General features: G+C 61.4%; 1 protein-coding gene across 2 annotated transcripts in view; it reads left to right on the forward strand.

Annotated features, from left to right (window-relative positions):
* Positions 1-12928, forward strand: part of NAV1 (neuron navigator 1) — an 85178-nt gene that overhangs the window by 23977 nt on the left and 48273 nt on the right. For both annotated transcript variants that reach the window (XM_079763390.1, XM_079763391.1), the window contains exon 3: positions 11384-11486. In XM_079763390.1, the coding sequence (XP_079619516.1) occupies positions 11384-11486 (103 nt within the window). The remainder of the gene's footprint in view (positions 1-11383; positions 11487-12928) is intronic.

Raw genomic sequence — 12928 nt, forward strand, 5'->3', positions numbered from 1 at the left:
CAACAAAAAAACAAAACCATGACCTCCTGGTTCATAGGTCAACGCTCAACCACTGAGCCACACCGGCCCAGGCTGGGTAGCGTTTTAAACCCCATTTCTTCTGAGTCACAGTCTCCAAGGTTGGGCCGAAGATCGTACTCCCAGAGGCTGAGAAACATTGTAACCAGAGGCTGAGAAACACTGTAGCCGGAGGCCGAGAAACACTGTAGCCGGAGGCCGAGAAACACTGTAGCCGGAGGCTGAGAAACACTGTAGCCGGAGGCTGAGAAACACTGTAGCCGGAGGCTGAGAAACACTGTAGCCGGAGGCCGAGAAACACTGTAGTCGGAGGCTGAGAAACACTGTAGCCGGAGGCTGAGAAACACTGTAGCCGGAGGCCGAGAAACACTGTAGCCGGAGGCTGAGAAACACTGTAGCCGGAGGCCGAGAAACACTGTAGCCGGAGGCCGAGAATCACTGTAGCCGGAGGCCGAGAAACACTGTAGCCGGAGGCTGAGAAACACTGTAGCCGGAGGCTGAAAAACACTGTAGCCGGAGGCTGAGAAACACTGTAGCCGGAGGCTGAGAAACACTGTAGCCGGAGGCCGAGAAACACTGTAGCCGGGGGCTGAGAAACACTGTAGTCGGAGGCCGAGAAACACTGTAGCCGGAGGCCGAGAAACACTGTAGCCGGAGGCTGAGAAACACTGTAGCCGGAGGCTGAGAAACACTGTAGCCGGAGGCTGAGAAACACTGTAGCCGGAGGCTGAGAAACACTGTAGCCGGAGGCTGAGAAACACTGTAGCCAGAGGCCGAGAAACACTGTAGCCGGGGGCCGAGAAACACTGTAGCCGGAGGCCGAGAAACACTGTAGCCGGAGGCCGAGAAACACTGTAGCCGGAGGCCGAGAAACACTGTAGCCGGAGGCTGAGAAACACTGTAGCCGGAGGCCGAGAAACACTGTAGCCGGGGGCTGAGAAACGCTGTAGCCGGAGGCTGAGAAACATTGTAACCAGAGGCTGAGAAACACTGTAGCCGGAGGCTGAGAAACACTGTAGCCGGAGGCCGAGAAACACTGTAGCCGGGGGCTGAGAAACACTGTAGCCGGAGGCCGAGAAACACTGTAGCCGGAGGCCGAGAAACACTGTAGCCGGAGGCTGAGAAACACTGTAGCCGGAGGCCGAGAAACACTGTAGTCGGAGGCTGAGAAACACTGTAGCCGGAGGCCGAGAAACACTGTAGCCGGGGGCTGAGAAACACTGTAGCCAGAGGCCGAGAAACACTGTAGCCGGGGGCTGAGAAACACTGTAGCCAGAGGCCGAGAAACACTGTAGCCGGGGGCTGAGAAACACTGTAGCCAGAGGCCGAGAAACACTGTAGCCGGGGGCTGAGAAACACTGTAGCCGGGGGCTGAGAAACACTGTAGCCGGAGGCCGAGAAACACTGTAGTCGGAGGCTGAGAAACACTGTAGCTGGAGGCCGAGAAACACTGTAGCCGGAGGCCGAGAAACACTGTAGCCGGAGGCTGAGAAACACTGTAGCCGGAGGCCGAGAAACACTGTAGCCGGAGGCCGAGAAACACTGTAGCCGGAGGCCGAGAAACACTGTAGCCGGAGGCCGAGAAACACTGTAGCCGGAGGCCGAGAAACACTGTAGTCGGAGGCTGAGAAACACTGTAGCCGGAGGCCGAGAAACACTGTAGTCGGAGGCTGAGAAACACTGTAGCCGGAGGCCGAGAAACACTGTAGCCGGAGGCCGAGAAACACTGTAGCCGGGGGCTGAGAAACACTGTAGCCGGGGGCTGAGAAACACTGTAGCCGGGGGCTGAGAAACACTGTAGCCGGAGGCCGAGAAACACTGTAGCCGGGGGCTGAGAAACACTGTAGCCAGAGGCCGAGAAACACTGTAGCCGGGGGCTAAAAAACACTGTAGCCGGGGGCTGAGAAACACTGTAGCCGGAGGCCGAGAAACACTGTAGCCGGAGGCTGAGAAACACTGTAGCCGGAGGCCGAGAAACACTGTAGTCGGAGGCTGAGAAACACTGTAGCCGGAGGCCGAGAAACACTGTAGCCGGAGGCCGAGAAACACTGTAGCCGGGGGCTGAGAAACACTGTAGCCGGAGGCCGAGAAACACTGTAGTCGGAGGCTGAGAAACACTGTAGCCGGAGGCCGAGAAACACTGTAGCCGGAGGCCGAGAAACACTGTAGCCGGAGGCCGAGAAACACTGTAGCCGGAGGCCGAGAAACACTGTAGTCGGAGGCTGAGAAACACTGTAGCCGGAGGCCGAGAAACACTGTAGCCGGAGGCCGAGAAACACTGTAGCCGGGGGCTGAGAAACACTGTAGCCGGGGGCTGAGAAACACTGTAGCCGGGGGCTGAGAAACACTGTAGCCGGAGGCCGAGAAACGCTGTAGTCGGAGGCTGAGAAACACTGTAGCCAGAGGCCGAGAAACACTGTAGTCGGAGGCTGAGAAACACTGTAGCCGGAGGCCGAGAAACGCTGTAGCCGGAGGCCGAGAAACGCTGTAGTCGGAGGCCGAGAAACACTGTAGCCAGAGGCCGAGAAACACTGTAGTCGGAGGCTGAGAAACACTGTAGCCGGAGGCCGAGAAACGCTGTAGTCGGAGGCCGAGAAACACTGTAGCAAGCACGCAAATGTCTGTTCCATGTGCGTTTGGAGAAACCCAGACCTGCCCCCTCACAGGTGTGCAATACTAAACCCCGTGAGCGCCCTCGCCGGTGTGGCTCAGTGGATAGAGCGTCGGCCTGCAGGCTGCAGGATTCCAATCTAAGGATTTAAAATATATTTAAGTAAGAAAAGGAAGAGCCGAAACCGGTGTGGCTCAGCGGATAGAGCGTCGGCCTTCGGACTCAAGGGTCCCGGGTTCGATCCCGGTCAAGGGCATGTACCTTGGTTGCGGGCACATCCCCAGTGGGGGGTGTGCAAGAGGCAGCTGATCCATGTTTCTCTCTCATCGATGTTTCTAACTCTCTCTCCCTCTCTAAAAAATCAATAAAATATATATATATATATATATATAAAGAAGAAAATCTTACCCTTTAAAAAAAAAAAAGAAAAAAAGAAAAGGAAGAAACCTGTGAGACCCTCTCTTACCCCCGGGCTGAGAGGCCACTCCGCTCCCTGCCCCCGGGGGGCGCTCGGTGGGCAGCTGCGTGGGATCCTCGCCAAGGTGTCCCTTGCCCCGTGTTTGGGTGTTTCTGCTCACTTCCTGCTGGCTCTGGTTCCCCGCACACCTGATACTTCCTGGTGTGAGGCCAGACCGTCTGCGATCCAGATGCATCGCTGCCCGCGGCAGGATCTTCACGGGCAGCCGCGCCTTCCTCCTCGGCGTCCTTCCCCTGTGCTCGCCATCAAGGCGTGTGCGTGTCTGTGTCGGAAAGCCCACGGAGCTTGACGCGACGTCCGATGGTTGTACAAACGAGGGACGGGCCCTCTGCGCCCTTCAGACCTGCCCTGTGTCCAGCCCAATCTTCTGGGGGCCGGGCCGCCTCTGTGGCCAGCGCATGCAGTTATGTACAGACCACACCCCGGACCCGCTGAGCAGTGACCCTCCATCTAAGGATGGGGGCGGGGGGGGGGAGGTGGCCAGCAGGCTGGGTGTGGGGGCCGGGGACCCTCTGCTGCAGGAGGGATGGGAATTCACACGGGGGGGGGGGGAGGAACCTCCCATTCCCATCAAATCCAGGAGGACTTCCTGGGGGAGGCGGGGTGTTTGGAAAAACCTGCAGAACGAGGGTGTGGGGAAGGCGATGAGACGCGGTAAGAGTAGATGTTAGGCCCTGACCGGTGTGGCTCAGTGGATAGAGCGTCAGCCTGCGGACTGAAGGGTCCCGGGTTCGATTCCATCAAGGGCATGGACCTTGGTCGCGGGCACATCCCCAGTGGGGGGTGTGCAGGAGGCAGCTGATCGATGTTTCTCTCATCGATGTTTCGAACTCTCTATCCCTCTCCCTTCCTCTCTGTAAAAAATCAATAAGATATATTTTTTTTTTAAAAAAAAAGAGTAGATGTTAGAAGTGGTACTGTTTCCCCGAATAAAGGACTCCCACGTGGAATATGAGGGAGGGGGGAGACCTCGTAACGAGGCCAGAGCCCGCACTGGGTCGCCGTGGCATTTATAGTCCCATCCCGCCCGCCGTTCGAAACCAGGATTCCTTCCCGCGGGGCCGCTCGGTTATCACACCGTCGTCCCTGACACCCACCCGCCCCGACAGAAAAGAACGATTCGGGGGGTTCTGAGCGCCAGCGTAATTAGTCCAATTAATCTCTGGCGATGAATTATTCTGTCCGATAATCGTCTTCGGAAGCAAAGCCTTCATTAGCGGGCCTGGCTGACAGCAGGGAGTCGTACGTCCTTTTATCGCCCCCCCCCCCCCCCCATGTCCCTGACGTGAGAGAGAATGAAATTGGCTCCCACTTTGATAAATCCTGTCTCCGTTCACGGGGAGGCCGGCCAGGGGAGGAGCCGGGACCGGGGCAGCCGCCCGCCCGTGTTGCCGGCTGACCCCTGACCTTTGGGGACGGGTGGGGGGAGGCCGGGGGGGGCTCAGTTTATCCAGTGGAAACTTGGGGAGAGTTGAGTGTGCGTTTGCGCCCAGCTAGCCGACCCACAGGGCGTATCCGTGGGAGCGGGAGGCGTGTCCTTGTAACCGGGCCATCCGAGGGCCCGGCCGCCTGTCACGACTGGAGCCAATTCCGCGGACACAGAATGGAGTCACTTAGGAGCGTTTATCCCCGTGGCTGGCAAACTGCGGCTCGCGAGCCACAGGCGGCTCTTGGGCCCCTGGAGTGTGGCTCTTCCACAAAACACCACGGCCTGGGCGAGTCTATGTTGAAGAAGTGGCGTTAGAAGGAGTTTACGTTTAAAAAATGTGGCTCTCCGAAGAAATGTCCATCGCTGTGCTGTTGATGTTTGGCTCTGCCGACCGCTGGTTTATCCCAATCCTGCCGGCAGCGTGGGAGAGGGGCAGGGCATCCACACACACCTGCTCTGCCCGCCCATAAGCCGCTGCTCGTGTTGGGTAGGAGGACAGGCATTACATGGGGGGGTAGGCAAAGGGTATGCCAAGCGGGCCGTTTACGGGTTTGGAGGTTTGCAAAGGCCTGTGGGTCTGCGAAGGGCTGGGCATCTTTCCACGATCACAGCTCCCAGGTGCGCGCCCAGGTCCCGCGTGCAGGACCCCGCCAGGTTCGCGTGCGCCTTCTTGAACCGGAACAAAACGGTTCACAGGGCGGGGCTCACATTCCTTGCAGTTCTAGCTGGCCCCCAGCATTCTGTTTCTGCCCCAACATCCTCAGCGTGGACCGAGCTGTGCCCACACAGAAAGGCGATGGCGTCACAGAGGGTCGGCCGCGGCCCCGTCGACCGTCGGGGCCAGAGACCTCTGTGTCGGGGGGACGGGGGGGGCAGCTGCGTGCGGCCGGCCGGTGAGGGGGGAGGGCCGATGGGGGACGTGATGGGAGGTGAGGCCGCACGTTGCTTGTCGGAGGCCTTGAATGCCGAGCCCAGGACTCCCGCGTCCACCTCGAGCCACGGAAGTCGTGTGCTGCGGAGGCCCGTGGTGGCCCGGATGGTGTGTCTGAAGCTCCCCGAGCCGGGGCCCAGCCTCCAGCCGGGGCTCGGCCCTCCCGTGCAAAAGTCTCTCCCCGGTGTGGGCCCCCCGCCCCCCGCATTGGCCTCCCAGTCGGCGGGGGAGGGACAGGCACAGACGGCCATCAGCCAGGTCTGCTCCCTGGTCCCAGGAGCATCCTCGGCCGCGGTTCCCATGGCAACTGACCGGCAGTGCCGACAGCAGGGAGAGCTGCAGCCCGGGGCGTCACGGGGGCCCCCACGTTGGACAAGGGGCACGGGAATCGGGCTTGCCATAGACGGGGTGGGAGGGGGGGGGCAGGACACCTGGGGGCCGGGGACTCGCTTTGTCCGTGGAAGGAGAGAGAATCCGTGTTCTCCGTCTCGTCTCTGTCCCTCCTCTGAGCCCGGGGGCCCCCCTCTGCACCCTCCACGTCGTTAAGGAGAGATGACCCCAGGGGGCACAGGGCAGGGGCGCCAGCCGCGAGCCCCGTGCCCGAGCTGGGCTGAGGGTCACTGATCTGACCGCGGCGGCCCCGGCAGGTGGCGGTCAGCCTGTCCCCGAGCTGCGGTCCATCCCGTGGACACACATCAGGCGCGCATCGGGAGACGCAGGGACGGCGAGGAGTCCGTGTTCTGGGCTCCGTCCTGTGAGGCGGCTTTGTCGTTGAAAACCTGTCGCAGGCCCGGCCGGCGTGGCTCAGGGGCTGAGCGTCGACCTATGAACCAGGAGGTCAGGGTTCGATTCCCGGTCAGGGCACAGGCCCGGGGTGCGGGCTCGATCCCCAGTGGGGGGCGTGCAGGAGGCGGCCGATCCATGGTTCTCTCTCATCACGGATGTTTCTCTCTCTCCCTCTCCCTTCCTCTCTGAAATCAATAAAAACATTTTTTTTAAAAAAAAAAAAGGGGAGAGGGGACCCCACAGCCCCTCCAGGGGGAGGCCAGCTGGGGGGGCATTGGGGTTAGGGGTCAGGAGGAGGGCAGGGGAGCCTCCGTCCCACACCTGTGCTGCCGAGGAGGGAGAAGGGGGTGGGGGTGGGGGGAGGGAAGGGGCTGACGCTCTGCTTGGCTGTGGCTGGTTCCAGGCTCCTGCCTTGGACTTGGCCGGCCCGGGAGGCTGAGGGATCTGATGAGGCAGCGACCGCAGCCGGGTGTTGGCAGGAGGCCGCACCGACCTGCCTGCCAGGCGCTCCGGGAAGGTGCTTCCAGGCCCGAGACGGGCAGGGTCCCGAGCGGGACGAGGCCCAGGGGGGCGGGGGGAGTGGGGGGAGAAGGCCCCTGAGGACGTCTCGGGCCCGAGCCGTGCCGGCCAGCAAGGCCGGGGCCGGCTGGAGGCCGCCGTCTCGGAGAGAGCGAAGCCGGGCCTGGCCGGCAGCCCGCTCCTCATCTGTCTCCTGGCAATCCTGCGTCTCATTCATCCCGCGGAGGGGACGGCCTCTTCCCGGGGCCTGGGGGGCTGCGGTCCCGCCTGCCCGTCACAGGGGCCTCCCGGGGTCCGGCTCCATGGTCTCGGCTGTCGCCTGTCATTTATTTTGGAAAAAGCGTGGACGTTAGCCAGGCCAGTGTGGCTCAGTGGTTGAGCCTCGACCAATGAACCAGGAGGTCAGGGTTCGATTCCCGGTCAGGACGTTGCACTCGATCCCCAGTAGGGGGCGTGCAGGAGGCAGGCGATCCATGATTCCCTCTCATCATTGATGTTTCTATCTCTCCCTCTCCCTTGCTCTCTGAAATCAATAAAATATATTTTTTTTAAAAAGAAAAGAGCCCTGACTGGTGTGGCTCAGTGGATAGAGCGTCGGCCTGCGGACTGAAGGGTCCCGGGTTTGATTCCGGTCCAGGGCATGTACCTTGGTTGTGGGCACATCCCCAGTGGGGGCTGTGCAGGAGGCAGCTGATCGATGTTTCTCTCTCATCCATGTTTCTAACTCTCTCTCCCTCTCCCTTCCTCTCTGTAAAAATCAATAAAATATATATATTTTTTTTAAAAAGAAAAGAAAAAAAGAAAAGAGCCCTCGCTGGTGTGGCTCAGTGGATAGAGCGTCGGCCTGCGGACTGAAGGGTCCTGGGTTCGATTCCGGTCAAGGGCACATGACCAGGTTGCAGGCTTGATCCTCAGTAGGGGGCGTGCAGGACGCAGCCGATCCATGATTCTTTCTCATCATTGATGTTTCTATCTCTCATCTCTCTTCCTCTCTGAAATCAATAAAAATATATTTTAAAAAAAGAAAAGAAAAAGCATGGACTTCAGAGTCGGACTTGGACTCAGATCCCGGCGGGCGCACCCACAGACGCTGTGTGAGCTGAGGAAGTGAACTGGCCTCTCTGAGCCAAGCGTGTATAACGGCGGGGGGGGGGGGGGGGGGCGTGGGGAGGGGGCGATGAGGGCGGACGGACGGGGTCGATATCGGCGCTCAGCTCACGCTCAGATACTGTTTTCTTTCTCCCCTTCCCTTCCGGCCTCAGAGAGCATTGACTGCCTTTATTTTTATTTTTTGAACATGTTTTAATTGATTACAGAGAGCGATAGAGAGAGAGAGAAACATCAATGAGAGAGAATCATGGATCGGCTGCCTCCTGCACGCCCCCTACTGGGGATCAAGCCCGCAACCCGGGCGTGTGCCCTGACCAGGAATTGAACCCCGACCTCCTGGTTCGTGGGCCGTCGTCGGCCGGGAAAACATTGCCTGCTTTTCATGACCAAGTTTCCCCGTAGCATTTCTCTGCCTTCTCCGTCGGAAGGCCTCCGTGGAGCTAACCTCGAGCCTTCTTGCTTCAGTTTGGGCCCAAGCCCTGCAGGGGACCCTTGGCCTGTGTCCAGGACCAGTCCTTTCGGTGGGTGGTGGGACCCTCTTGGAGGGGGCAGGCGTGTTGGTGGCAGATGGGCTGCGCCCGAGGGCCCCGGGAGGCTGGGCAGCAGCAGAGGGTCAAGGGGATCGGGCACATGGGAGTCCTTTCTGGAACCTCCAAGGGAGAAAGCCCGGGGGAGGCACACCAGCTCTGGTTCAGGGGCAGATGCTCTGCCGATACTAATATTACTCGTCTCACAACCAGAAACTCCCCAGGCCTCCCTCCCGCCGCCCCCCCCCCACCTCCGCCTCCATCCCTGGTGGCTGTCCACCCCTGGGCCCCGCCCCCAGCCCCTCCCCCCTGCAGATGGTTTTCTGCTGTGTCCACTGTTGCCATAACAACCACTCCCATCTCCCCGCAGCCGGACTGCATTAGAGCAGGTGCCCATGACGGGTCTGGGCAGCGTCACGGATGGGAACATGTGCGTGCGGTAAATCTCGAGGCCCGGGGGGCAGGAGAGACAGGGCCTGCGGGGCTGGGGACCGCGTCTCCGGCTAAGGCGGGGGGTCATTTTCTGCAGGGGGCGGGGTCTGTCCTCCCAGCTGGGCCTGGAGTCCAAGTCTTTTTTGTTAAATACATTTTTATTGATTTTCAGAGAGGGAGGGGGAGGGAGAGAGAGAGAAACATCCACGATGAGAGAGAATAACCGATCGGCTGCCTCCTGCACGCCCCCTACTGGGGATCGAGCCCGCAACCCGGGCCCATGTGCCCTGACCGGGAATCGAACCGTGACCTCCTGGTTCCTAGGTCGACGCTCAGCCACTGAGCCACGCCGGCCGGGCTCGGACACGCTCTTTCTTTCTTTCTTTCTTTCTTTCTTTCTTTCTTTCTTTCTTTCTTTCTTTCTTTCTTTCTTCTTCTTCTTTCTTCTTTCTTTCTTTCTTTCTTTCTCTTTCTTTCTTCCTTCCTTCCTTCCTTCCTTCCTTCCTTCCTTCCTTCCTTCCTTCCTTCCTTTCTTTTTTAATATATTTTTATTGACTTCGGAGAGGAAGGGAGAGGGAGAGAGAGAGAGATAGAAACATCCATGATGATGGGAGAGAATCATGCATCGGCCGCCTCCTGCACGCCCCCCACTGGGGATCGAGCCCACCCCCCGGGCGTGTGCCCTTGACCAGGAATCGAACCCGGGACCCCTCCGTCCGCAGGCCGACGCTCCATCCACTGAGCCACACCGGCTGGGGCTCAGACAAGCGTCTTGACCTGGAACATGGCAGAGGAGCAGAAGTGAGACCTCGGGGCACCGATGGGAACCCCGATCCGGTCTCCCCGCCCCCCGGTGTGCAGGGCAGTGGATCAGACCCTCTGGGCCTGCGTCTGAGCTTCCCGGGCGCCGGGCTGCTCCCCAGGGTGGGTGCTGCGAACCCCCGGCTGCCCCGCGAGGACGGGGTGCCGCCTGGGACCAGCCCGAGGCCAGGAGAGGCCTGTGCTGAGCAGCCACCCGCCCTGCGACCACGGCGACCGAGGACCCACAGCGCCCCCTGGCGACCCTCCTCAGCGTCCCCGTCGCCGTCCGTGGCTCCGATTGCAAAGCACCGTTATCTTTCCTGGGTCGGGCTCCCGCCGCCTGCCTCCCCCGGCAGATGTTGTTTTACCCCGAAAAGAAATGGATTTGGGGTCTGCAAACCCGCTCCCTCCCTGCATTCGCTCTGTGCGACGTGGCTCTGCCCGGTGCCGCCTGGTCCAAGTCCCTGATGCCCCCCCTTCGCCTCCCCTCCCCCCCGGCTCGTGGCAGCATCTCTCACCCCCTGGAGCCCCCTCGGCGCTCCCTGCTGAGCCCGGGCCCCAGCCTGCCACTCGTCCCCCGGGTCCTGCCTGCAGCCCCGGGTTCCTCAAACCAGTCGGGGAGCGGCCGGTGGGCTGACTGCTTAGACAGAGGGGTGCAGACACCACCAGGTGGGGGCACCCCGCCCTCCCCCTCCCCCGGAAACGCCGTGTGCAGCCCTCCCGCCCCTGGAGGGCTCGGCCTGCACCGCGCGGCCACCAGAGGGTCCCGGCTGCAGGGTGGCAGGCGGCACGGGCCTCCCCGGGCAGCTGGGTGCCCCCCTGGCCCCAAAGGCACCCTCCAGCCTCCCCCTCCCCCGGCGGAAGGGGAGTCCGGTGTGGTTTCCGCCCAGCCCCGCTGTCGGCCTGGGGAGGCGGCGGGGGCGGCCGCCCTCTGCTGGCCGGTTGCTGTTACTGCAGAGGTGGCATCGGCCCGCGCCCTCCCAGCGGCGCACCCTTCCCGGGGGTTCACCCTCCGAGCCAGGCCTGGGCGGGATGGAGCCGAACTGGACTGGGAATCGGGTCGGGCTCTGCGGCTGATGCGTGCGGTCCCCTCCTCACCAACCCGGGAGGCTCCGGGGCCCTCTGTGCGTTTGTTTTTTTTTAAAATATATTTTTATTGATTTTTTACAGAGAGGAAGAGAGAGGGAGAGAGAGTTAGAAACATCGATGAGAGAGAAACATCGATCAGCTGCCTCTTGCACACCCCCTACTGGGGATGTGCCCGCAGCCAAGGTACATTCCCTTGACCGGAATCGAACCTGGGACCCTTCAGTCCGCAGGCCGACGCTCTATCCACTGAGCCACACCGGTTTCGGCTTATTGATTTTAGAGAGAGGAAGGGAGAGGGAGAGAGAGGCAGAAACATCCATGATGACAGAGAATCATGGATCGGCTGCCTCCTGCACGCCCCACTCTGGGGATGGAGCCCATATCCCAGGCCTGTGCCCTGACCGGGAATCGCACCGTGACCTCCTGGTTCCTAAGTTGACGCTCAACCACGGAGCCACGCTGGCCGGGCCCAAGGCTGAGGAGGGTTCAGAATGGTCAAAGGCATGTGTCCGGGGCTGTAGAAGGCCCGAGGGGCGGGGACCCCCAGGCCCCAGGCCCGGCCCCTTGGGGAGACGGTCCGTCTCAGCCTCCCTGACCCCCAGGCTCCCAGCGGCGGGTCCCGCTCGCTCACCGGCTTCCTCTCTCCCCCCAGACCCAGAGTCCCAGAGGAAGAGGACGGTGCAGAATGTCCTGGACCTTCGACAGAACCTGGAGGAGACCATGACCAGCCTGCGGGGGTCCCAGGTGACCCACAGGTGAGCTGCCGGGGGCCACGCCCTCCCCCGCGCCTCCAGGCTCCCTCTCCCTCCTTGACCTCCCCTCGTGGGTCCCCTGGTGTCCCCGAAGGCTTTCCTCGTCCCGCTCTGCAGTCTCCCTCCTTCCGGGAGTCTAGGGGGCTGCCCTCCCATCACGGGGGTCTTTGGCTCTGTAGTGAGGTTCCCTCTCGTCTCTTCTTTGTTGTTAATTTTAACTATGTTTTTATTGCCTTAGCGTCGGCCTGCGGACTGAAGGGTCCCGGGTTCGATCCCGGTCAAGGGCATGTGCCTTGGTTGCGGGCACATTCCCAGTGGGAGGTGTGCAGGAGGCAGCTGATCGATGTTTCTCTCTCATCGATGTTTCTAACTCTCTCTCCCGCTCCCTTCCTCTCTGTAAAAAATCAATAAAATATATTTTTAAAAAGTAAATATGTTTTTATTGATGTCAGAGAGGAAGGGAGAGGGAGAGAGAGAGGAACATCCATGATGAGAGAGAGAGAAAATCCCTCATCGGCGGCCTCCTGCACGCCCCACCCTGGGGATCGAGCCCGCCACCGGGGCCTGTGCCCCGACCGGGAATCGAACCCTGACCTCCGGGTTCATAGGTCGACGCTCAGCCACTGAGCAAACCGGCCCTCTTGTCTCTTCGGCTTGAAGCTCAGCGGGGCCCCACACAGTGTCACCCCGACGCTGTGCCACGTGGGTGCGCCCCTCCACCCATCCCGGGGGCCTCGGAGCCTCCAGCTGCTGGAGCATCACCCCCACCCCCCCGCAGGGCATCCTGGCCACAGCCTCTGTGACTCAGAACTTCCCCCCCGGGCTCCTGGGGCTGCCCAGATGAGCTCATGCTGCAGCTCCAGGGGGCAGGGAGCGAGCCGCCGCCAGGATTGGGAAATGGTGGGGGTGAGAAACAGGAAGGCGGCGAGGGGGACCGGCCGCCGCTCCAGCTGGACGAGAGAGCCGTTCCTCCCCACCTCCTGGGGCTGGAGAACGAGGGGAGAACGGAGAAAGGCCTTCCTTAGCCCGAGTGAGAGCGAGAGTGCATTTGCCTACCTCCGGGGACGGGGGGCTCACTACCTCTCCGCCACCCCTGCCCGCCGTGGGGTCGCCATGGCTCAGAAGTGGAACTGAAATCAGGCCGCTGGCCGGTGTGACTCCGTGGCGAGAGCATCGGCCCACAGACGGAAGGGTCCCCGGATTCGGTTCCGGTGGAGGGCTCAGCCCCTGAGCCACGCCGGCCGGGCTGAAATCTTGGGGATCCTCCTCCTTCCCCATCCGGGAAAGGGCTGGAACGGCGCTGACCGGTGGCCCGCCAGCCCCTGCCGGGAAGGCAGAGAGCACCTAGTTGCCAAGAGGGTCCCACCCTGAGTGACTCACCGCCCCCCACCCCCCCCCCCCACCCCCCCAAAGGGCCGAGGCGGCAGCTTCAGCCCCCGGGGCCA

Source organism: Cnephaeus nilssonii (genome assembly GCF_951640355.1).
Source record: "Cnephaeus nilssonii genome assembly, chromosome: 23".
Taxonomy (NCBI): Eukaryota; Metazoa; Chordata; class Mammalia; order Chiroptera; family Vespertilionidae; genus Cnephaeus; species Cnephaeus nilssonii.